This window comes from Anolis carolinensis, chromosome 2 (genome assembly GCF_035594765.1).
Source record: "Anolis carolinensis isolate JA03-04 chromosome 2, rAnoCar3.1.pri, whole genome shotgun sequence".
NCBI lineage: Eukaryota > Metazoa > Chordata > Lepidosauria > Squamata > Dactyloidae > Anolis > Anolis carolinensis.
In genome coordinates, this window is record NC_085842.1 from 290,233,839 (window position 1) to 290,256,332 (window position 22,494).

Genomic DNA, 22,494 nt, shown 5'->3' on the forward strand with positions numbered 1-22,494 from the left:
TAGACATAAATGTGCTTTGCCAACATTTATATAACTATCTAATGTCTCTCACCAACATACATTTCTATTCTAAACATACATCTAAAACACACACACACACAAATTAGTTTTAACAGTTTCGTGCTTCTGTTTTCTCAGTTTCCCTATAGTTTAAGATTTTTTTTCTTCTACCTTATCTCCAGCAAGCCTTTTACTTCTGCTTGTTTATTACATTAAGGAGTCTTGCCGCTATTACCATGTACTACAGTATTCTCTCTATTTCCTTTTTTACTTGATCATCTAACAGTGCTAGTAATAGGAGTTCTGGCTTAAAGCTGATTCTTAAGAATTTATTAGAATACCCCATGAATTTGTCTCCTTTTTTTGGCCTTTTTACAGGTCCACCATGTATGGTAGTAGAACCCTTCATGAGCTTCACATTTCCAGCATTAATTATTTCCTTTATGCATTTTTGATATTGGGTGTGTGTGTGTGTGTGTGTGTGTGTGTTAAATGTCGTCTAAACATCATTTTGTAAAAATTCTCTTTAAGATTACTGGATAATATAAACTTCAGAAATCATTTCTCATGTTGTGTATATCACCCAGGGATCTGTCGGCAGCCCTAGATAAATCTTCTGTTCACCACTGAGCTGTTGTTTTGGGACATATTGTTTCCTTGATATCTCATTAAATGGAGGGGAATCACTTTTCTTTGTAGATGAGCAATGAGGAGAGCGTGGGTCTGTGTGCATGTATCCAAAACACCAGATAGAAGCAGCTCATTTAACCCCTTTCTTAAATGGTTGTCTCTCTGCTTTATTAGAAAATTATGAATGGTGCCTCTTTCTTTGGTTCCCTGAAGTAGGCATGTAAATTGGTAAAAAGCACTTTATATCGAAAATAACTTATTAATTGCTTGGCTCTTTGCTTACACTGAAGCTGCAACTGCTTTTTTAGTGCTATTAGAAGCCAGATGGATTCTGCAAAAAAATGTTTAGTTCAGTGTGCAGCAGAACGGCATTACTGCCTGCTGTGATCTGTTTAATTCCGTTACATAACTCTTCCCCTTAGCTTATTTTTCTTACATTTATTGACAAGTTGGGATGGAAGCCAGATGATTTTGTAACATTTCTCTTTCCTCTGACCTACATTTTTCTATTAGGATTTTGCAAATGAGCGGCGTCATCCAGCCAAATTTGGGGGGGGGGGGGGTGCAAGGTCCAAGGAGCAATTCTGAACCCCCTCCAGATTTCTATCTTGTCCCATACAGTATCTCCCTGTGGCCATACTAACTTTGGCCCATCACATTTTTCTTAGTTTTTTCTCATCTGCAAGATCAATAACAACCACATTAGCATTTCTAAGGAATATAGTGAAGATCTAGCTTCTGCATGTACTATAGATTAACTTTTTTTAGAAGCTATACTTATAAACTATAGCAAAGCACTGTACATATAAACTAAGTGTATCTGTATTACACCGTAGTTTGATGCCCCTTTTACTTGTGATTGTTCAGGTCCTGGGATATGTGGTTTGGGGAGGCATTAATATTATAATTCTCTAATAGAAGCCCTAGTGTTATCATTCAGAGGTAGTAAACAAGGGCTTTTGTGCAGAGAATTCTAATTAATTTGTTAAACTACAAATCCCAGGGTTCTCGTAGAATAGTAGAGTTGGAAAAGACCCCATGGGCCATCCAGTCCAACCCCTGTAGGCTGGGATCAAATAGTATCCATCTGTGGTGTCTCTGTAGAGCAGATACATTATTTAAGTGTCTCCCTTAATTGTATATGGAAGGTTATTTGAATAATACATTGTATTGAGACATTTTTCCAAATTATTTTTTCATTATTAGTTGGAGCAGTCAAATGATTTCAGTTCGTGAAGCCAAAGCCCTTCCAAGATCCGATGGCATTGAATGGAGAAACAAGTTCATCTGTGTTGAAGGTAAAAATTCTGCAACTTTGATTTAATGTTTCTACTACTTTTCATAAATAATCTGTTGCAGTTAAGGATGTTTCTATGTGGTGTTATTGTTGCCAGAGGAAAATGCCTAAGTGGTAGCTCACATCAAGGCGCTTCAAAAATATTGTAAAACAATGTAAAATAATTGACATTATGTAAACAAGCTCTGGAGAATTTCAGGTTTGCACATTCCCTCCTCTATTTTTGCACACAGAAAATCGGTAATTAAAATTTAGGCTTATTATACATCCTAACCATGGTTTAGCATTACATCCAGATAATCAAATGTCTTCATCATCCCTGCTCTGAAAAATGCTAGAGCTGTGCTGTCTTTTATGATAACACTCATCTGTTTTACAGGAGGAATAAAAGTAGATAATTTATTTGTTCTACCTTCTAGATCGGTACTTTCAGTGTGTGTGTACTTTGGAGTCTCTTGAAGAATCCTGACTCTCAGGAATGTGCATCTTATATTTCCAGTCATTCCTTCAGTTGTTAACTGAAGTATATTCAATTACTTAATTTCTTAGCCAAACACAGAGTAAAATCAAATTGTTTATTATGACCTCTATCATCAATTTAATGTAGTATAAGATACATCAGTGTGTGCTGGAATTACGTGTTTGTAGAAGGTTATGTAATATGTGATTAATTAATTAAACATGATTTGTGATCCTTATAATATCCTTTGAACCTTTTTAGAACCATTTGATCGAACAAACACTGCTAGAGCAGTTCATGAAAAGCAGAAATTTGACATGATCACTGGTGAATTTCGAAAGGTAACACAATAGAGCAACTTTATAGAAAATTATTACCGTATATAGAAACAACTGTTCATCTGTTTTTCCTGTAACATGGGTTTTTGTAAAACTAAAAATCTAGTGCATGTTTGTACTGCACTTATATATTTTTTGAAAAATTAATGTTTGGCTTTTCCCATTGTGGCTGAACTCCAAGCAATTGTTCAATCTTGAGGGTTGACCATTGTTTTCTCAAACAAGAACGCTCAAAATTGCATGGATAGTGACTTTGCCAAACCAAGGAGGATCCTGAGTTTCCTTTCCTTTAGAATAGGTTGGGGCAGCATGTGGCTTCTAGATATTGACCGCTATGTCTACCGGTTCTAGTCAACGTAGCTAATAGTGGTAATGAGTTTTGAGAATAGTCCAACAACACTATAAAAGCCTCAGACTGCCCAGTGTTGCTTTACTCGTCAGCTTGCATTTTAAAAGGGATTCATTAGATGTTATTTGTTATGATTTGAACTAGAGACTTATTAAGATGTGCCATATTGCATACTAACAAGCCAAAAGTGTGAAAAAAGATGAAATGATGGACTATTCTAAGTTAAAACATTTGTTTATGTCTCTATATATTTATATAGTATTTCAAAGCTAAATTTTTAATTTCTTTCCCCCCCAAGTTGGATATGAGAGTCATTGCTCCACTGTCACTAAAATAGTTTCAATTTCAGATGGACACATGGACAATCACAGTTTCACCACAAAGATTTTCTTCTTTATTGGATGTCTTTTTGACAAATTTTATGATGTGGTGTTTTATATGATATGGAAGTATAACTACTGAAGATGTTATATGTTAGTCAGCATAGTATTAGCCACTAGTAGAACATAGGAACATAACTTACAGCAAGGCAGACTAGTCCGTCCAGTCCAATGTTGTCTGCTCTGACTGCCTGAGGTTCTCCACAGTTTAGCACATCGCCTTCTTTTTGGCTAATTTTTGCTGGTCATAGGACTGTCACCATGGAAAGTGTATGATCTACCATTGAGCCATGGTTCCCCCTTTTTAGTAGGATTATATTACTTTCACAAGCTATGACATCCTCTTGCTGACATCAAATACTGATGTGATATATTGTTGTGGCATTTAAGATATGTTGCTGAAATGTAACCATAACATAGTACAGTTCTGAGCTTCTGTTAAGGAGAAAAAAAAGAGGCAATTTCCTTAAATGTATACACCAGTTAACAAAACTGAGACTTATCAAAGTAGTATGCAATAAATAATATCCTCTATAAGTTTTAAAGTCTATTTCGTTAGGTTGCCTTTCATACTTATATGACCTTACTTGTGTTATTACTTTGCTGATATCTTTGCAATATTGGCTTCAGTCATGTGGAATACTAATGTGTTCATGATTTTGTTTTGTCTTTTAGTCATGGCAAAGACTGAGAGACAGGAAGGACTTGAACTGTATACTACCTTTAAGAGCAACGATACAGAAAAGATGATCAGCTTTTGTCCCATTACACTGCTCTGAACTAAAAACAAAAGACGTTATCAAAACCCCAGGATTCAGTTTTTCCCCTTATTCCACTGAACTTTTTAAAAGCAATTTTTTGTTACGCTTTTGTTAAGCAAACTTTTGTACAAATTAGAAACAACCATTTGTTAAATAGAAATTCCTTCAAACCATCGAGGACAGGCTTTTTGAAGCAGATTGAATACGTGACCAATAAAGAGACTGCTGTAATATGAATTTAGCAAACCTGTTGGAGTTTGATTTTATGTTAATGTCTACATTGCTGTGGTTGAACTGATCACATTACATATTAAAATGTAAAACTGGTGAGTTGCATAATGTATGACAACTAGTGACATTAAATAATAACTTATGACATATACTTTTGTAAAAGTTAGTATCCTCTGCTTTACGATTGCTAAATGCAATATGCACTTTGGCTCAGCTTGGCTTATTAGTTTTTGATAGTCTTATAACATCACACCACAATTTTTTAAACAAAACAACATGATCCTAATAAAGCTTCAGTCTTCCTCATTTGGTAAACATGCACCTGGGCTGTACCACTTCAGACTATATGTGAGCAGAGTGTAGAAAAGTCTGCTTTTGGACTAGAATTCCCAGAATGCACCGCCAAACATGACCAGTAGCCATAGTAGCTGAATGAGTCTGACAACTCTAATCTAAAAAAGCAATGTTTCCTATCTATGCATATGGGGGCTAGCATGCTAGACCAGGCACCAAAGCTCCCTATATTTGGAAAACTAGAGTTTTCAAAGACAGCTAGGTTATGACCCTTCCTTTTTGCATGGATTGTTCCTTTGTAGCAGCATGCTTTTGAGTGTATCTGACACATAGAGTTTGAAATGCGACAACTCGGGTACAGGCTTACCACCTCATTGAACATTTATGAATCCCAGGAGCTGTAAACATAACTGGAATTTTTAATCAGCAGAGCTACACAGCTCTTGAACAATTGAGTGTCTCCTGTTTTAACATGGGACTTGCTAAGCTGAGCACAGCCTAATGCCACAGGTTTGATAAACCACCCATGTGTCCTGCTTAACCTGATCTGTACTCCTCCCAAATATTGTCAGGTATTTTTCAATCCAAAAAAGAAGCCTGGCCAATGGGGCTGTGTGCATGTGCACAGGTTGACACACAGGCTTCACACACCTGTTGGGTTAGGGAAGAGAGTTTGGCAACCCACCCTGAATTAATAAAGAAGCAATATTTATTTCAGTGGCTTTGAATGTTACAATAAAGCAAGGGGAGAAGAAGCATGAGTGAGAGTTCTGCTTCCTCTTAACTATACTTCCAATGTAAAATATGAAACTAAATGTCCAAAGGTGATACTGTTGCTTCTGCATCCCTGCCCCTGTTTTCCTGCATCAGAACAAATGTGAGAAATCATAGTTCTCTTGTTCTTCTGCACGCCAAACCCTTTTGCTTTGTTGTAAGATATGGAGCCATCCTGATTCAGATCCTGTCCTACTGTTTCTTTTCAAAATGAGTAGTAGCGATGACTGCTTAAAATAGCTGCTATTATAAGCCAAGCTTTTCTTTTCATTACTTTTTAAAAGATGATTTGTTTCTGTGTTGTGTTAAGTATGTTAGCTGGTCCGCTGCTATCTGAATTGGGATTTTAAAAAATCTCTTACATTTTAACTTTTTTTCCAAGAAGTATGGAACTTCTTTTAGATCTGCTGTAGCACAATTTGTGCCTCTTATATTTATTGCAGACCAGGTCGTATGTTAACAAATGTTGGTTTTTGCTGATGTCAGGTTTTTTTCTCTTCAAGTTGAATATTTTTATTGTGTTACATGGAATAAAAATTCTGTATTGAAAATAAAACTACATTTTGTATTTGTCATCTTTTTCTTTGAGCTGCTTCACTGGTTGATGGTTTGCTAGTAATGCTGTGGAAGGTGTATTCACAACCAGCATTGTTACTCTTGGAAACAATGTGGAATTTACAATTTTTAGTTTTGTACTGTACTAGTGCTTTTTGGGCTTTCTCTGATGTGTGGGACCAGCACCATATTTGTGCCTATTGACTACCATTGATTCTTTTTGACCTGGAAAATCTTCATGGACTGGCACTGGTCCATAAACCACCATTTTGAGTAGCACTGCACTAGACATTTTTTATATCCCCCCCCCTTCCATGCCCTCCAAGGGATAGCCCAGGGTGGCCTTTTTTTCTAACAGGAAATAAACTTGAAGTTGATTTTATTGTGCATTGCCCTGAGATCTTTTGATAGAGTGAAGAGTATAAGTATTTCAATAAAGAATTAAAATGTGGGGACCATTTTAAAAAATACATATTTAAGGAGTTCAGCCCCCAACCTTTTGACCCATTCCTTTTCTGAGTTTATGACTCTTGTCAGTGGGAAAACTTTGGAAGAGTGAGTGGAAACATCTCTAAACTGGAAAAGCCCCTTAAAATCCATCTGACATGTTCTGTATTCTGTAATATCCCAAGGAGAATGGCCCTGGTAAATGACAAACATTGTAGCATGCAGTAGTGTGAAATCTTGATACAGATTGGGTATCCCTTATCTAAAATGCTTGGGGCCAGATTTTAATTTATTTAGTATTTGCATATATACAATGAAATTATCTTCCAGATGGGGCCCAAATCTAAACACAAAATTTATTTCTGTTTGAGATAATCCTTATAGCCTGAAGGTTATTTTATGCCAATATTTTTAAATAATTTTGTGCACAAATTTTGTGTATATTGAACATCAGGAAGTAAGGAGGTTTATATCTCAGCCACCCATGTGGCCAATTTTGAATTTTGGGGCATTTCTAATTTCCAGATGAGGAATGCTGAACTTATAAAATGCAGGAGTCATTTTTTCCAAGATGTCTTGATGTCACAATCGCTTGATCTGTTCTTCGACAGCAAAAAGGAACCAGTTTGCTTTTTGAATTGGTGTGCTATGTTTCAAGAATCTCTGCTGTTGTCATGTGGTTGAGTTCATGTTTACAGTTGCTGTTTTCATAAGACACAAATAGAGGTCACAAGTTGCTTTCCAAGAGGATGGTGGGGGAAGAGGAAAGATTTGCTGTCTTCTCTGGTGAGGGATTTAAAATTTTTATTTTAAGTACTCTTAACTCATCTCCCAAATGCATTGACCGGAGAAGACTATGCTTTTAGATTTTGAGAGTACAGGAATCTGAAGATGCTATTAATTTACCTCAAGAGTATGAAGCCTGGAAATCTTTTAACTCCAGCTTTAGTTATTTACTCAATACATGCAAAAATTATGTTTCTCTGCGTTTTCTTCCTTTCTTCGTGATTTTTTTTTCTACATGGAAATTTTGACAGCGTTCTTTAAACACAGTTGTGTTCCTTTGGTTAGTTTCCAGTTTATGGTGACCCTAATCCCATGGAGGTTTTTTGTGTGTAAGATTTGTTCAGATGAGGGTTTACCTTTGCTTTCCTATGAGGCTGGAAGAATGTAAACCTGCCCAAGGTCACCCAGTAGGTTTCCATGGCTGAGTATGGGATTCTCGGCCTCTGGTCTCCAGTCTAGCACTCAAACAATTATACAACACTCACTCTCTTCACTGGCTATACCACTTTCTTACTTATGTATTGTTAGCTGTTCACATTTTTAAGTATATATGTTGTCCATCTATGTCTGAATAAATGCACCGTCTGTGATTAGAGTGCCCTATGAATACCAGATAGTGTAGGCTGTTTCAGAGGAAGGAACTGACGAAGCTGCCTCTGAATATTGCTTTCCTTAGGAAACCCTATGAAATCCATAAGTCCACCAAAAGTCAACAGGTGATGTGAAAGCACACACAAAACCTTAGAGTCTTGCTGACCTGCAAACTCTTAAGGTGAGATGTATTTTTCTTGCAATGACTACCAAACCCAACAAAATTATTTTCCATCCTTACATGGGATTCAAGGCTGCTTGCAGTACAATAAAAGCAGACATACAAATAAAATGATTTTAAAAATGCATAAGTAAAAGAGAAAAAAAAATGTCCCTCCCAGAGCAAGCAAAGTCAGTTGCAAAAAAAGCCTGTTTTAAGTAAAAATGTCTTCCTGCTGATGGGAAAACGGAGAGGGAACCAGACTAGTTTCCCAACATATGGAGCTTCAAATCCTGGGTTAATCTCCATACCTCATTCAACGTAGTATAAATGTTGCTGCCTTAGGTGAGGAACAAGGTGGCATTTCTACTTACAGAAGACAACTGGACTGGTAGGGAAAACATTTCTTCGGCATTTGTGAAGGGGTGGATTGTGTAGTGTAGTGCAAGTTCAAACTTCTAGCAGAAGGAAACGGACAGGAAGCTGCCACAACCATCAACACTGTCCTCTTGTATTGTACTGCTGAGATATTCTGCCCAATAGTAGAGCACGTCCTGATTGAGTAAGACCTAGTATGCCCAAAGCTTATGCAATGCCAGATATACATGACCATTGATCCAACAAGAGCCGCAGCAGTATTAATTCATGTCCTACTAAAATGGCGTAATGCATCTTTCAGAGATGACATATCTTTTCCCAAGCCCATGAAATTGTGTGTGACTTGAGGCCTGCAACTATAGCTGATAAGACAATGCTGGAAACCTCTGGGGCCATCTTTTGCTTCTCAGGGGCCTGTTGTTGAATGTATTGGCCCTAGAAATAAGGTGGTGTTAGGACCCAGCAGCAAGAACAAGGTGGCAGCAGCAGCAGTTTGATGTTTCAACTTTCCGTCATTCTATTTAAAGGCTTTCCTGAGTCAGGAGAGCTGAGCTGCTGTTGATGACAGTTTGCTTCAGGCAACCCTGGAGACGATTGAGTAGAGGGGAGACAACACGGCAAGAAGACAAAATGGACACTGATTGCAACTCTGAGTATGAGGATGGATCACCTGATGCCTCTGTGGCAGAAGAGGAGGAAGAGGAGGCCCCGGCAGAGAGGCTCACAAGCAGGTATCTGTCTTCCAAAGGGAACAAACTCCAACATCTGCTGGCTTTGCTAGTGCTTTGGAAAACTAACCTGGGGGATGTGGCTTTTACAAAGCCAGTGCGTGGCACGAAAGGAAGTTGCATAAATGCAGGGGAGTTTTACAATGAAAATGCAGCTGGTTGTGATTCTGAAAAGTGCCTTGTGTGTGCATTGAAGGCATTTCTATTTAAAGGTCCTGCATTGTGCCAGTACGATTGGCATCTCCTCCTGCTCCGCTCTTCGTAGCTGGTTTGTCGTCATTACATATCAATCCCAGTTTCTCAAGGGGTGTAGGAGGGGCAGAGGGGGAGTAAAATGACCGACTCCTAAAGGCAGGCCTTTCATGTTAGACAATAATAGAGGGAGAACTTGTGACTTGCTTTTAAGTAATGAAAAAGAGTGGATTGCAGATTTGAGGTTGGAGCCTTTGAGTCTTTTCAGTTTTGGATGTTTTGGAAATTATTTGTCTAATAGCACAGTATTTTTTTTAAAAAAAGAAAAACCTGTTAATTGGCATGTTTTACTTTCACATTCCTTCTGGAATAGATCTCAGTATAAGACTACATATGTATATGAGGCAATATAAAACTGTTGGACTTGCTCAAGGTCACCCAATGCGTTTCCATGGCTGAGCTGGAATATGGACTCTAGTTTCCAGTGTCTTAGTCCAACACTGAAACCACTTCAACACAATGTCTCACTCTGATGTGTTAGAATCAACCATTTCTCCTTGTCAGACACTTGTTTGGGACATATAACCGTAATCACATCTACTTTCATCTGATATGGAGGAGTGTGTGATTTAGCACAAATATGTTTAAGGACAACTATTTCCCAGTGGAAATGCAATTTATTCTGCTGGAGAGTCTACTATTAATTTTCTGGTAACACTGACCCAAACTAACAACTTTTTTATATTATTTATTTATTATTTATTTATTTACCCTATTTGTACCCCGCCTTTCTCCACCCCAGAGGGGACTCAAGGCGGCTTACACATGGCACTTGTTCAGTGCCTTAGGGGCACATATCAAACATAAGTTTAAAATATTTACAAATTAAAATTCATACAAAGACATTAAAACCTTACAATCAATTAAAATACTTATACTGGCAAGGCGATTCCATCAGCTGTAGTCCAAAAATAATTTTACCAAATTCTGGGTAAATTTTATTGGAATTAGGAAAGCTTACATTTGTAAGACTGAAGGACAAATCTCTTTCTTTTTCCTGTCCTACTTATGCCCTTGGTTATATTTACCTACTGCCTCCTTTCTCCACTTTACTTGCATAAGAAAGAAAGCATTTGCATGTGTGAGTTCAACCAGCAATAAATTGGTACGCCACAGGGATCTATAAAGATTGCAGAGTATTTTCTGGTTTACACTATACAGCACATGTATTACTCATGGTTTTTGTGTGACTTCCTCTGCAGAACCCTTCACAGTCCTTTAATCCTCACAGCATTCTGTGAATCATAATATTGACTCCTCCACCTCCTTTTCACTAAAGGAAAATGAAAGCCAGTGTGATTGGAACAACAAAAGACGGTAAGGGTCTGCTGGATTACACCCAAGGCCCATGTTTCTCACAGTGACCAATTAGATGCTTATGAAAATTTCTCAAATAGGACTTACTATTAGGGGAAATGAGCCAGTCACCCTAGGTAGTAGCTGTTCAGGGGAGACATCAATGGCAATTTCATAAATCCCTGGCTATTTCCCTCTGGTGGAAGACAGAGTTTTAGCCTTCTAGCACTTCCTGAACTAGTATCTTGCCTATAGTATTGTTTGTCTCTACATGGAATGGGGAAGGAGCAAAATGAGGTGGACTGGCTTGTGAAGTCAGACACAGGCTACGCTGCACAAGAACTAGTATCTGAAGCATATCTCTTTGTCTTGGAAATAACATATCTTTTTTATGCTTAGTAGCCACTGTGAAAAGAGATAGCCTGGTGTAGTGGTTTTGAGTCTCAGACTAAGATTCTGGAAGACAGGAATGAATCTCTCTTCAGCCATGGAAACCCACTGGTTGACCTTGGATACACATTCTTAACCTCTTTTGCATAAATAAAATCTATCAAGACAACCCTATGATAGGGTCTTCCTAAGCCATTGACAAGAAGACACATTACAACAAAGCCATTGTGGCAGATTTATCCTCCATGAATTCTTCCTACATTTTAAAACTAAGTTGTTGAGCTTCTTGTGTCAGCATAGGTGATGTTTAAGAAGTCTTGAGCTTGAGACCTCTCAATCAGTCTTTTGTTGAGATGGAAATATAAGCTGCTCTACAATGAGGCCATTGGTGTCTACATTGAGGTGGGAAATCAGTTCCAAAGATCTCAGGATGCTGGCTGAAGTCTCAGTTAATTGCTATGGTTATTTGGTTTCTAGGCAGGGAGATAAATCTGAGGCTGGATCTACACTGTCATATAATCCAGATTATCAAAGTCGATGGTCCAAATTATCTGCTTTGAATTGGATTATAGGCGTCTACACTGGCATATAATACAGTTCAAAGCAGATAATCTGGATTTTATATGTCAGTTTAGATCCAGCCTCAGTGAAACAAACTCTATAGTAAAAGGAAGTTTGTTTGTTATTCATGAGAAGGGGTGGGCCACTGTAGAAGACAAAGGTCCATTTCTTCTTCCCAGAAGTGACACCATATCACATTCAGCCACCATTTTGACTTTTGATTTAAGGGCTTTTTTATGGGTCTGTTTTTTTAAGTGTAGAAGGATTTGAAAAAATGACATTTGGGATCAATTTGATTGGTTTGATGAAAAAAGATCACCAGATAATGCATGTCTGGGGGATAGAGGGCCTCAGGAACTATCCTCTGGGGCCCCAAGAGCTATATGTGGCAAACAAGCCACATTCTGCGACACCTGCTCTAAAGCCTGGGTTCCCATTTCTGTCCATTCCTGTTTAGTGCTAAGGTTCTCTGGGTCACTGTAAAGGTTCTTGATGCATCTGTGCATTTTTTTATGCACAAAAAGTAAGTAACAAGGAAAGGGGAGGTTAGATGGCAGATGTATGCACTTGAGTCCATCATACTATTTGAAATAAGTCAAACAAGTTCAGTGACTCATATGCCTTCTTGATCAAACCCTGGAAATAGCAGCACAGGTTCTGTGGGTGGTGGTGGTGGTGGGGAATCTAAGATGGTAGTGAACCTTATATTAGCCTCAATAAGGATCTTTGAAAAACCTCTTTGGGTGTGATGTGTGCTGTAGGCAAAGTCCTGTGAAATGAATACCCTTGTGGGAATGATCTGTTTCTCATTGGCCATTGAAAAAACGCTTCTTCCTCTCAAAGATCTGGGTTGCCATATTACCCAATCATCTGAATTTTATGCAGATTCTGGATACTGTTTCCTGAATTGACACAAAATAATTTCTATCCCATCTCAATCCTTGCCTGATATCACAGGAACTTTTGTGTCATCACAAAAGCTCGCCCTATGACAGTACAGGAACTGCCAAAGGAGTACAATCTCACATTCTGGGATTTCAGGATGATAAACCTATGGATGATCTCTAAATGTCACAGCAGGCAAGCCATAATGATGCCATTGTATGATACATTAAGTAAGTATCAACTAAAGAGGTACAGATTGTGGTGCTCAAGTATTTTTTTAAAAAGAAGTCTAGCAAAGGAGAATTATACAATAGTTTTCAAGGCAGCGCTATCTTCCTGATATTTCTCCTGCTGACCTGAAGATTGGGGAAGAGGTGCAAGGCTCTGACACCTGGGAAACATGACAAGAGCCCTTCCCCTGCTCTCAGCTTTTGTAATCACAGAGAAAGGCATCCTGCTGACTTGGTCATCATAGCAGGGAGCCCCTGATGCTCCAGATTATTTGGACTATGTTTTGAACCAGAATCCTTCATCTCTGGCTATAGTGAATGGGACTTCTGGAAGCTGAAGTACAAAACATCTCAATGGTCAAAAATTCCCTGGAACTGACAGGGCTTTCCCAGTTCTGCCACCTAAGATCTTACTGCATGCAAAATATTCACTCTAGTATAGTCTACTCCCATTTGTAGAGAATGAGCAAAATTGTATTTATCTTTTCATAAATAAACATTATTGCTGTTCATTGAGTAGATGTACCTTCTCCAACTTGGTGCCTCTAAATGTTTTGGACTATATCTCCCACAATTCCCTCACATGCTGCCTGGGATTTACGGAAAATAAAGTCTAAAACATCTGGAGGGCTCCAGGTTGGAGAAGGTTGGAAGAAAGTTGCATTGATTTTATTGGGTCTTCTCTGAGGCTAGACTAAATCTTGACCTAATCCAATCATTTTACTATGAGATCATTTTGCCTTCATTGATATTATATACTGTTGATTTAAAGACCATATTTGTGATAGCTGTTTTTATCCAACTACCTTAATGATGTAATGGTCACGGGATCTCTTAAAGTACAGAAGCAAGTTTCACCTATTCAAAGTTGAATCTAAAAACTGCAATGAGAGTTTAGGGGAATGAATCCAACAAGCACACTGAAGAACTAATAAATAATAGTCAGACCAATGGTTCACAACATTTGGCCTTTCAGATGGTTTAAACCAACTTCCAAAAATTCTAGACAATAAGTCCTAGACATTTGAAGGATCAAAGACTGAGAACCACCGGCTTAGAGTGTGGAAATGGGACTTGGGAGATCCAGGTTATAATCACCCCTGAGACACAAAATAAATTGAGTAATCTTGAGCCAGCACTTTTATCTCATCCTCACATATCTTACAAGGTTATTTTTGTCAGGATGAGGTGTGGAGGGGAGTGATTGGAGCTCTTTGGAGGAAAGGCAGGATAAAAATATTACCAATAAACAAGCAGAGAAGTAAACACTGCTGCTGTGCTCTCATGACTTTTTGTGGGATATAGGTCTCCTGTACTTGCCTCAATATTATGAAAGCCAAACACTGTTTATATTGAGTGAAGAGTCACGGAGAACCCCAGGCATCTCTGTTCTTAACTTGGGTGTGCCATTTTATAATGAAAGATAACATAGAACCTAACAACTAAATACTCAAATTTTGACAATGCTGATCCTTCTTAATCTCTGTCACATCTACTTTCATAGACCTCTCAAGGATGTTGCACAACAAATCAATATTTTAAATTTCAAATATTGCCAAGAAAATGTTGGATTGGGAAGACTCTCTTTCATTGCAAACAAAAAGTCTCATTGCACTTTAATAATAATAATAATAATAATAATAATAATAATTTTATTTCTTATCCGCTTCTCCTCGGGGCTCAAGGCAGGTTACAGCATAGTTAAAACACAATCATTGTAAAGCCTCTATAAATACACATATTAAATGTATTTCTATAAAAGATACATATTAATATACACAAAAGAAAGATTAAAACACAGGACACGAGTTTAAAATTCATGATTAAAACTGGCTGGGTATGCCTGCTGAAAGAGATTTGTCTTTAGATGTGTTTTTAATTTGGACACCTTATTATGCTGTCGGAGCTCTTCCAGCAGGTCGTTCCACAGTCTTGGGACGGCGATGAAAAGGTCCTCTGGGTGATGGTGGCCAGTCAGGCTTTGGTAGGCTAGAGTAGATGCCCTCAAGAGGACCTAAGTATTTGAGGCGGATTATACGGGAGAAGGCAATCTGTAAGTAACCTGACCCCAAATCATGTAAAGTATAGACTCTGGTGGGTTTCACACTACTTTATCAGATGCAACCTTCAATATGTTTTTATCTCCTTCATTATGTATTTGCAGTCCATGTCTAAGAATTTCTGAATTTCCTTTTCTCACCCCTGATGGGTTTTGACATGATGTGAGCAGAAGGAAGAAGTCTCCACAGTCCAAGGTGTTTGTATTCTTTGTGGGAGGAAGGGTATCATGGTGGCATGTGTTATTTCAGTATTTCAAAGCTTCATCCCATTCCACTCTATGTGCAACAGACAGCTTTTATTTTCTGATAAAAATTCTCATCGTGAGATTGGGATGGATTGAGGTGTTCTCTCTGACCAGAGCTTGAAAATAAAATAGTTAGTAATGAGGTAGGGTCAGCAATAAGGCTGGCAATTAAATTCTGGGACCCAAAGTCCAAAAAAGTAATTTATCCAAACCCTGTTCTCTTCCTAGACTCAGGATACATCTTATCAGAGAATCAAAGAATGATACTACAGTAGAGTCTCACTTATCCAAGCCTCGTTTATCCAAGCCTCTGGATTATCCAAGCCATTTTTGTAGTCAATGTTTTCAATACATCGTGATATTTTGGTGCTAAATTCGTAAATACAGTAATTACTACATAGCATTACTGCATATTGAACTACTTTTTTCTGTCAAATTTGTTGTGTAACATGATGTTTTGGTGCTTAATTTGTAAAATCATAACCTAATTTGATGTTTAGTAGGCTTTTCCTTAATCTCTCCTTATTATCCAAGATATTCGCTTATCCAAGCTTCTGCCAGCCCATTTAGGTTGGATAAGTGAGACTCTACTGTATTTGGAAGGAGACTAGGACCCTATCTTCACTACCATATAATGCAGTTTGAAACTCACAATGCAGACTCACAATTTAGTTCAATGGGATATGGATAGGTCAGTAGATAAGGTTTAGAAAGTTTGATAGGGAAAAATCTCTTCCTGACTTACCCTCTCAGGTTTTGTCCTGCACCCGTCTTTGATGTTCAGACAAATACTCTTAGGGTCACACCCCTTCTAAGGTTTCCAGCCCCCTTCCTTGAATTTTCCATTCCCTTTGTTCTCACAGAATGAGCTTAGCCTGGTCTCTTTTTCTATCATTCATATGCTTCTCATAAATAAAGCTTTTTGTAACTAGCTACTGGTTTTGCTCCTTAGATGTGCTAACTATTTCATAGTTCCACTTGATATGCACATATCTCTGCTAACAATTATATGGCAGTGTAGGTGGGGCCCGAGGGTCCTCTTGTCCCTGCCAGAACAGGAATCTTTAGCTAAAAGAGCCCAAACTTTTGTTAATCCTTGCAATCAAAGAGAATCCCCCTCCCCCTCCACCTTCTGGGGCAGTCTGCTTCACTCTTGAACTAACCATCGGCAGGTTCAAACCCTGCTCTCTGGAGCAGCAAGAGACAAGATAACTGCACCTTTCATGTGACAGCCCTTCAGAGATCTGGAATTGGCAGTCATATCATCTTTCATCCGTCGCTTCTCCAAGCTAAACGTGCCAAGCACTTTTCACAACTTATTAGAGGCTTGACTTTCAGACCATTTATCTGGATACTTTCCAGCTTGATTATTTCTTTCTTATATTGTGGTTTCCAGAACAAGGCATAATAATACAGATCCCAAATTGGAATAAGAATGGCACAATTGCTTCCCCTCCATCTATTGATGCAACTTCAATTGTATTTTTTTGCCATTGCACCCCACTGCTGACTAGCTTTTTATACCTTCTGATGCCAAGTTAGATACCACCTATATATAAGGGTGCCAAAGTCTGGAGATTTGGTCATTTGCTAACTAATGCAGAAGCATGTTATTCAGACCCCTCTACTTTTATATTGATGTGTTACATTTTAAACACTCAATTTATTTTATTCATTTATAGTATTTATATTCTGCCCTTCTCACCCTGAAGGGAACTCAGGATGGATCACAGAACATACATATGCAGCAAGCATTCAATGCTGTTTATACACAGACAAGACGGACAATTGTACATAGAATAAAGGTATATAGGCTTTCCCCATTTTTGGCATCTTAGAGGCTTGTGCTTAGTTTCAGCCACGAGGGGGTGCTTTCGCGCCATCTTTTAAAATCCTCCTTGCAAAGCTGCACCTATTAATCTACTCACATTTTTGCTTTTTAATCACTAGGTAGGTGAAAGCTGGGCTAAAGATCAGGAGCTCACCCTGACCCGGGCTTTGAACTGCTAACCTTTTAACTGACAAGATTTACTACAGTTGGTGGTTAACCTGGTGGTTAAGCCCAGCCCTGTTTTTAGCTGTTTTAGTACAGGTACACTCCAATTAACAAAGCAGACATGTTCCTGGGCTTTTTTTAGAAACAAAAGTCTTTGTACCAAAAGCATGGGGGGAAACCAGAATAGATTCCTACCACAAAAAGAACAGCAGTCCAGCATCCTTCAGGAAACCTTTATACAAAATTAACATTATACACATGCAAAACAAACCAAGCAGGTCAGGTAAGCTTTGCACAAGTAAACAAAAACATTTGAATCTCCTGGAGGCCACCTGAAAGCTTCGTTCAAAATGCACTCTCTACTTTTTTTAATGATTTCCATTTGCTGGCAAAACTCCTAGATCTATGCCTTTTCAACAAGTCAGAAGAGTTGGTGAGGAAGGCTAATCTGCTTTCACCTTTTTTCCATTTAGTCTTCATACATGCTGAGTAAGTGAATCTAGAGGCAGCTATACCTTGCCTGTTATATGTAAATACTCATAGCAATAGTAGGATCACTTAACATACCATCTCATTCTTTCCCAGTCCAGCTTTATTGCATTGTTTTGTGCAGACATATTGCTGCAATCTAACACTGAAACTGTGTCTTGCTCCAGCAGTCCTTCACTGTTCTCACAGTGGGAATATTGCAAAAAAACAAACAAATGCTTCCAGCTAGACCAGGTATGGCCAAACTTCAGCCCTCCAGGTGTTTTGGACTTCAACTCCCACAATTCCTAACTGGCTGTTAGGAATTGTGGGAGTAGCAGTACAAAACACCTGGAGGGCCAAAGTTTGCCTATACCTGAGCTAGACTGAAACCAAGAAAAGGGGTGTGTGGTTGGTCTGGTCTGATTTATAAAAAGAAGCTTCTTTATCAGAAATTTTGTTAACTGGGGTATTCCTATACTTTTTAAAGAATATAGTTTAGTTATATTTAATCATTCTTTAAAATTATGATGGAATTTTAGCTATATTCTTTTAATCTGCTTTGTAACCCTATAGTTGATCTTATGTGGAAGAAAAGCAGGCATAAATAAATACATTTGCCTCTAGTTTTTCCTGCCTGCATTCAGGACATGACATTTATCTCTGTTGAAATTCGTTTTGTTACTATTCGTCCATTTCCCCCGTTTGTTAAAGTCATTTGAATCCTAATTCTGTTTTGTGAGGCATTAGTTGCCCTTCACAGTTTGGTGCCATGTGCAAATGTGATGAATGTCCCTTCTGCTCTGGCATCCAAGTCATTTGTAAAGATGTTGAACAACATCGACTCGGAGGGTATGCTCTAGCACCCCATACGTCATTTTTCTCCAAGTTGGAAACCATGGATGAGCACTCTTTCAATCTGATCTGTGCTGAATTTAGTTCTTTTGGGGTAGAATGTTGTTTGGTGATTCTCTGTGGAAAAAGAATAGTCAGAATTCACCAGCGTACAGAGAGAGAAGAGAATATGTTGTCATTATAACATGCCCTCAAGTTAGTTCATGTTTACGGGGATCCTATCACGAGGTTTCCTTGGCAAGGTTTATTCAAAGGAAGCTTGCAATTGCCTTTTACAAAGGTTGAGAGTATGACTTGTTTAAGAGACTAATGGGTTTCCAAAGCTGAGCAGGTATACAAACAATCCTGACTGGGGATGCTGGGAATTATATTTCAACATATTTTGGGGGACCAACAAGTTCCACTAAATTTAAAAAGTCCCTGTTCAACTGTCTCAAGGCCTTGATTTTCAAGTCGTATTTGCTTTATTAGTATAAGGACAATATACAGCTTTGAATTTCTTATACACATTTTAATTAAGTATAATGGGTTCCCTCAGAGTGTGTGTGTGTTTGCAGCTTACATAGACCAATGGGGATGTAATTAATGAAAATGACTAATGTGATTTGATAAATGTGTTGGATGCATCTCTGGGAACTCACCCAAGTTTTTTCCCATGCTTCTTCCTTATCGGTCATAGCTTTTTACAAAATGTGGCCAGAAATTCATCTTCAGGATGAGATCAGATTGGATTATGGATTTGAGAGGGCAGCCTCGCCCATCCTACCATTAGAGGGAGAGGGAGACAGTGATTCCAGGCAGCAGATTTAGGGTGTGTCATTAAAAGGCAGCAAATTAGCATCTATTGTTTGGATTGGATTTTACTGCCAAGAAGTGGAAGGAACACTTGTGAGGTTTGTTGTCTCAAGTGCCAAAATGCTTAATGTGGACTAGAGTTCTTTCTTTCTGCCTGCAAAATGTCTTGAATTGGCTCTGGAGAGCAGAAGACTTAATTTGTCTTGCTGTTTACTCCATGTTGCTTAAAGTGTATTTGAGATCCAACTGCAACCAATACAGAGGAGTGGTTGTACCAGCTACTATATTAGGGATGTAAAGAATTCTCACATACGTTCTTGTCCTGTTGAGAAAACAGTCCATTTCCATGAGATTTATTTTTTAATGGCATTTAGGGAGCTTTTTGAGAAAATTTCAGGTTAAATGCACACATTGTGCAAGAAAAGTATTATTTCATAAGGCTTTTTTGTGTTTGCAAATTGATTTTTTTTTGCCTGAATTTTTTTGTCTTAAAGTATGAAAAAAATAATAAAAATTAGTAAAAACACTCAAAATAAACAAATATACCCCGAGTTTACAATTTATTTGGGGAGTGGTGGTAGGGAGAAGACTGCCATGACCAGTAATTCCATATTGTGGTTTCAGCACCAACCTGCGTGTTATTTCCTGGCTTATTCTTATGCATGATGGCAGAAAACAAATACGTTTCAATACAGATGTTGGGGGTGATGTAGGAAGACAAAAAACTCAACACATGAATTTCCTATGGCATCCTTAGCCCCTTTAAGTTGTTTACCATGTGTAGAAACTATCACCCAGGTCCTGGGAGGGGAATTTTGTGGTGAGAGGTATTCCTTTTATCCTGGAAAATCAGGATAACCCGAAGGGAGGAAAAAATGAAACCTAGTTCCTGATGGTATCATTAAATTCTATACATTCTGACAAACACCCTCCCTGCATTTTCCTACTTTGAAATTAAGACAAAAATCACATCTAAAGATGAGATAAAGGCATAATTCCTTCCCAGTTACTTAGTGAAACAGGAAAAGGAACATGTTACTCAGTTATTTAGGAGCCAGCATAGCATAGTGGCTTGAGTGTTGGACTATAAATCTGGACATCAGGTTCTGAATCCTTGCTCAGCCATGGAAAGCCAGCGGGCAGATCACATACGCTCAGCCTCAAAGGAAACCAAAATCATACAAACAAATGTTAACAAGAAAACCCCAAGAAAATTGCAATTAGGTTTGCCAGAATTTTAAACTTAATTCAGTGTGGTCCAACTCGCGGCCCACGGGCTGCGTGCGGCCCACCAATTCATTTTTATTGGCCCTTACCCTTCTTACTGGAAAAATATTTTAATTATGTAATTCAATGTTAATTATGTAACTTGTTTTCTTTCTGGAATGCCTCTGGCCCTCACATTCCTATACTAAAGTTTGATTGGCCCTTGCATAACTAAAGGTTGGACCACACTGACTTAATTGAAGGCACACAACAACAACGACAACGACAAGCTAGGACACCATTAAATCTAGGTGATATCCATCTTCTAGCCAATAGAGCAGAGGATGGGCTGTGGAGCCACAAGCAATGGGAGGTGAGGAGGAAGCTAAGTAATGGCACACAACCTCATTAAACGGGCCCCGTGTTGTTGCGATAGTGACGGTGTACTCTGGTCCCTCTTCACTTTTGCCACTGATTTCGCCGACTCTCATCCCATGTCGTACATCTATTTCTGGCAGGGCTCTGTGGCAAAAGTGAAGAGGACCCGCTGTACACTGTTACTACCATGACCCACTGTACACCGTCACTAGGCTTCCCATGTTGCACTAGCAACAATGGGGTGAAGCCGGGCGGTGGCTGCTTGCCCCTTGGAATGGGGTAAGTGGGAAGTGGGGTGTGGGGTGACAGATTTCCCAAGGCCCCCACCTGCCCTGAGGGATTTGCCACAATCTCTGGCGAATCCTATAGACCTCCTGAAGAGTATTTGCAAGCAATAGATCAAGCACTCAAGCCTTGGCAATTTTAGCAAGCAGCTGCTTTTATAGGTGACCTGGAAACTTTCAGATTGCCCTTTTCTCTTACCTGGAGCTTAACCTCCTTATAAAGAGAACTGGATAATTTGAACCCATGATGCTTGAAAACTGGAGACTCAAGGCTAGACTTGATGTAGCAACTCTTTTTATTTATATGAATCAGCACACGTGCCTGAATTTTTGACTATTCTTTGTGTATAGCAATGGAGTTTGTCATAATAAATTTCTGCACTTTCACATTTTCCCCTAAGCTACAGGTTATGAGTTCTGAGGGGGCATTTGACAATATGAGTCATAGGTCTGTCAGCACTCTCTGGCTTTATGAGTCTCATATACCAACTTGATGTTCAATTTCAGACTGGGATGCAATCCTGATTTGGAAGGAAATTGCTCTATTGTTTTCTTGGAACTAGCTTCTGTCTTGACTGCCTGCCAGAGCTAAGGCTGTCTGCCCAGCCTCACATCATTCTGCACTGGGAAGTGAGGTTCATTCAAAATAAAAGGCAGAAGACATGTTAGTGAAGCATGAGACATTGATAGATTGCAGTTGGTCTAGGCAATCTGTTTCAGCACATTAAAAAAGTATGAATATTTGCTGCTCCTGCTGTACCTGGTCAATATTTCTTCTAATTAACCCAGAGCTCTTATACACCTATCCTTTTGTGTTAGAAAAGGATGTGTATGAGTATAATGCAGCATAATTATTCCATTTGTTTTTAAAAAAATGACCATACATGGTTGGCATAACTTTTTAGTGGGTGATATAGACAGACACAGTCAGATATTTTCTATAAAGTAATTCAGCTGTAATTAAATATCTAGACCAGGCATGGTCAGACTTCAGCCTTCCAGGTGTTTTGGACTTCAACTCCCACAATTCCTACCAGCCTACCAGCTATTGGGAATTGTGGAAGCTGAAGTCCAGAACACCTGGAGAGCTGAAGTTTGACCATGCCTGATCTAGACTGTACCAAGAAATCAGAAAAAGGCCAAAATAATCTATAGTAATGTGCTCCAGAGCTGCCCCAATGCAGCTTGAGAGCGTTCCCAAAGCCCTTTGGGCATTTAGATGGCAGACCGACTGAAGGAGGCATTGGAGCCACTGCTGTGTCACCAGCTCCAAGCAGTTCCTTTGCAGAGACTTGTTGGTGACATCACTTTTCTGATCACATAGCTGGGGCCCCATCTACACTGCCATATAATAGAAATGGCACACATGATTCTGGTTTTTTCACAATACATTTTAAATGCATTGAACTGCATTATATGAGTCTACACTGCCAT

At 38.7% G+C, this 22,494-nt stretch overlaps 2 protein-coding genes across 5 annotated transcripts in view; both read left to right on the plus strand.

The window, feature by feature from the left end:
- The window catches only part of tent2 (terminal nucleotidyltransferase 2), a 44,642-nt gene extending 38,555 nt beyond the window's left edge, over positions 1-6,087 (plus strand). Inside the window, exons 13-15 of the mRNA XM_003216298.4 lie at positions 1,837-1,928; positions 2,649-2,728; positions 4,130-6,087. Of these exons, the coding sequence (XP_003216346.1) occupies positions 1,837-1,928; positions 2,649-2,728; positions 4,130-4,204 (247 nt within the window). The 3' untranslated portion in view covers positions 4,205-6,087. The remainder of the gene's footprint in view (positions 1-1,836; positions 1,929-2,648; positions 2,729-4,129) is intronic.
- Positions 6,088-8,446: 2,359 nt separating this feature from the next.
- Positions 8,447-22,494, plus strand: part of cmya5 (cardiomyopathy associated 5) — an 86,773-nt gene continuing 72,725 nt past the window's right edge. Inside the window, exon 1 of one of the 4 annotated variants that reach the window (XR_010003576.1) lies at positions 8,447-9,162. Coding sequence is in view for 2 of the 4 variants with exons in the window: in XM_008102912.3 (XP_008101119.1) it covers positions 8,993-9,162 (170 nt within the window). In the remaining 2 variants the exon portion in view is untranslated. The remainder of the gene's footprint in view (positions 9,163-22,494) is intronic. The other 3 variants (XR_010003575.1, XM_008102912.3, XM_008102911.3) reach the window with 3 other exon arrangements.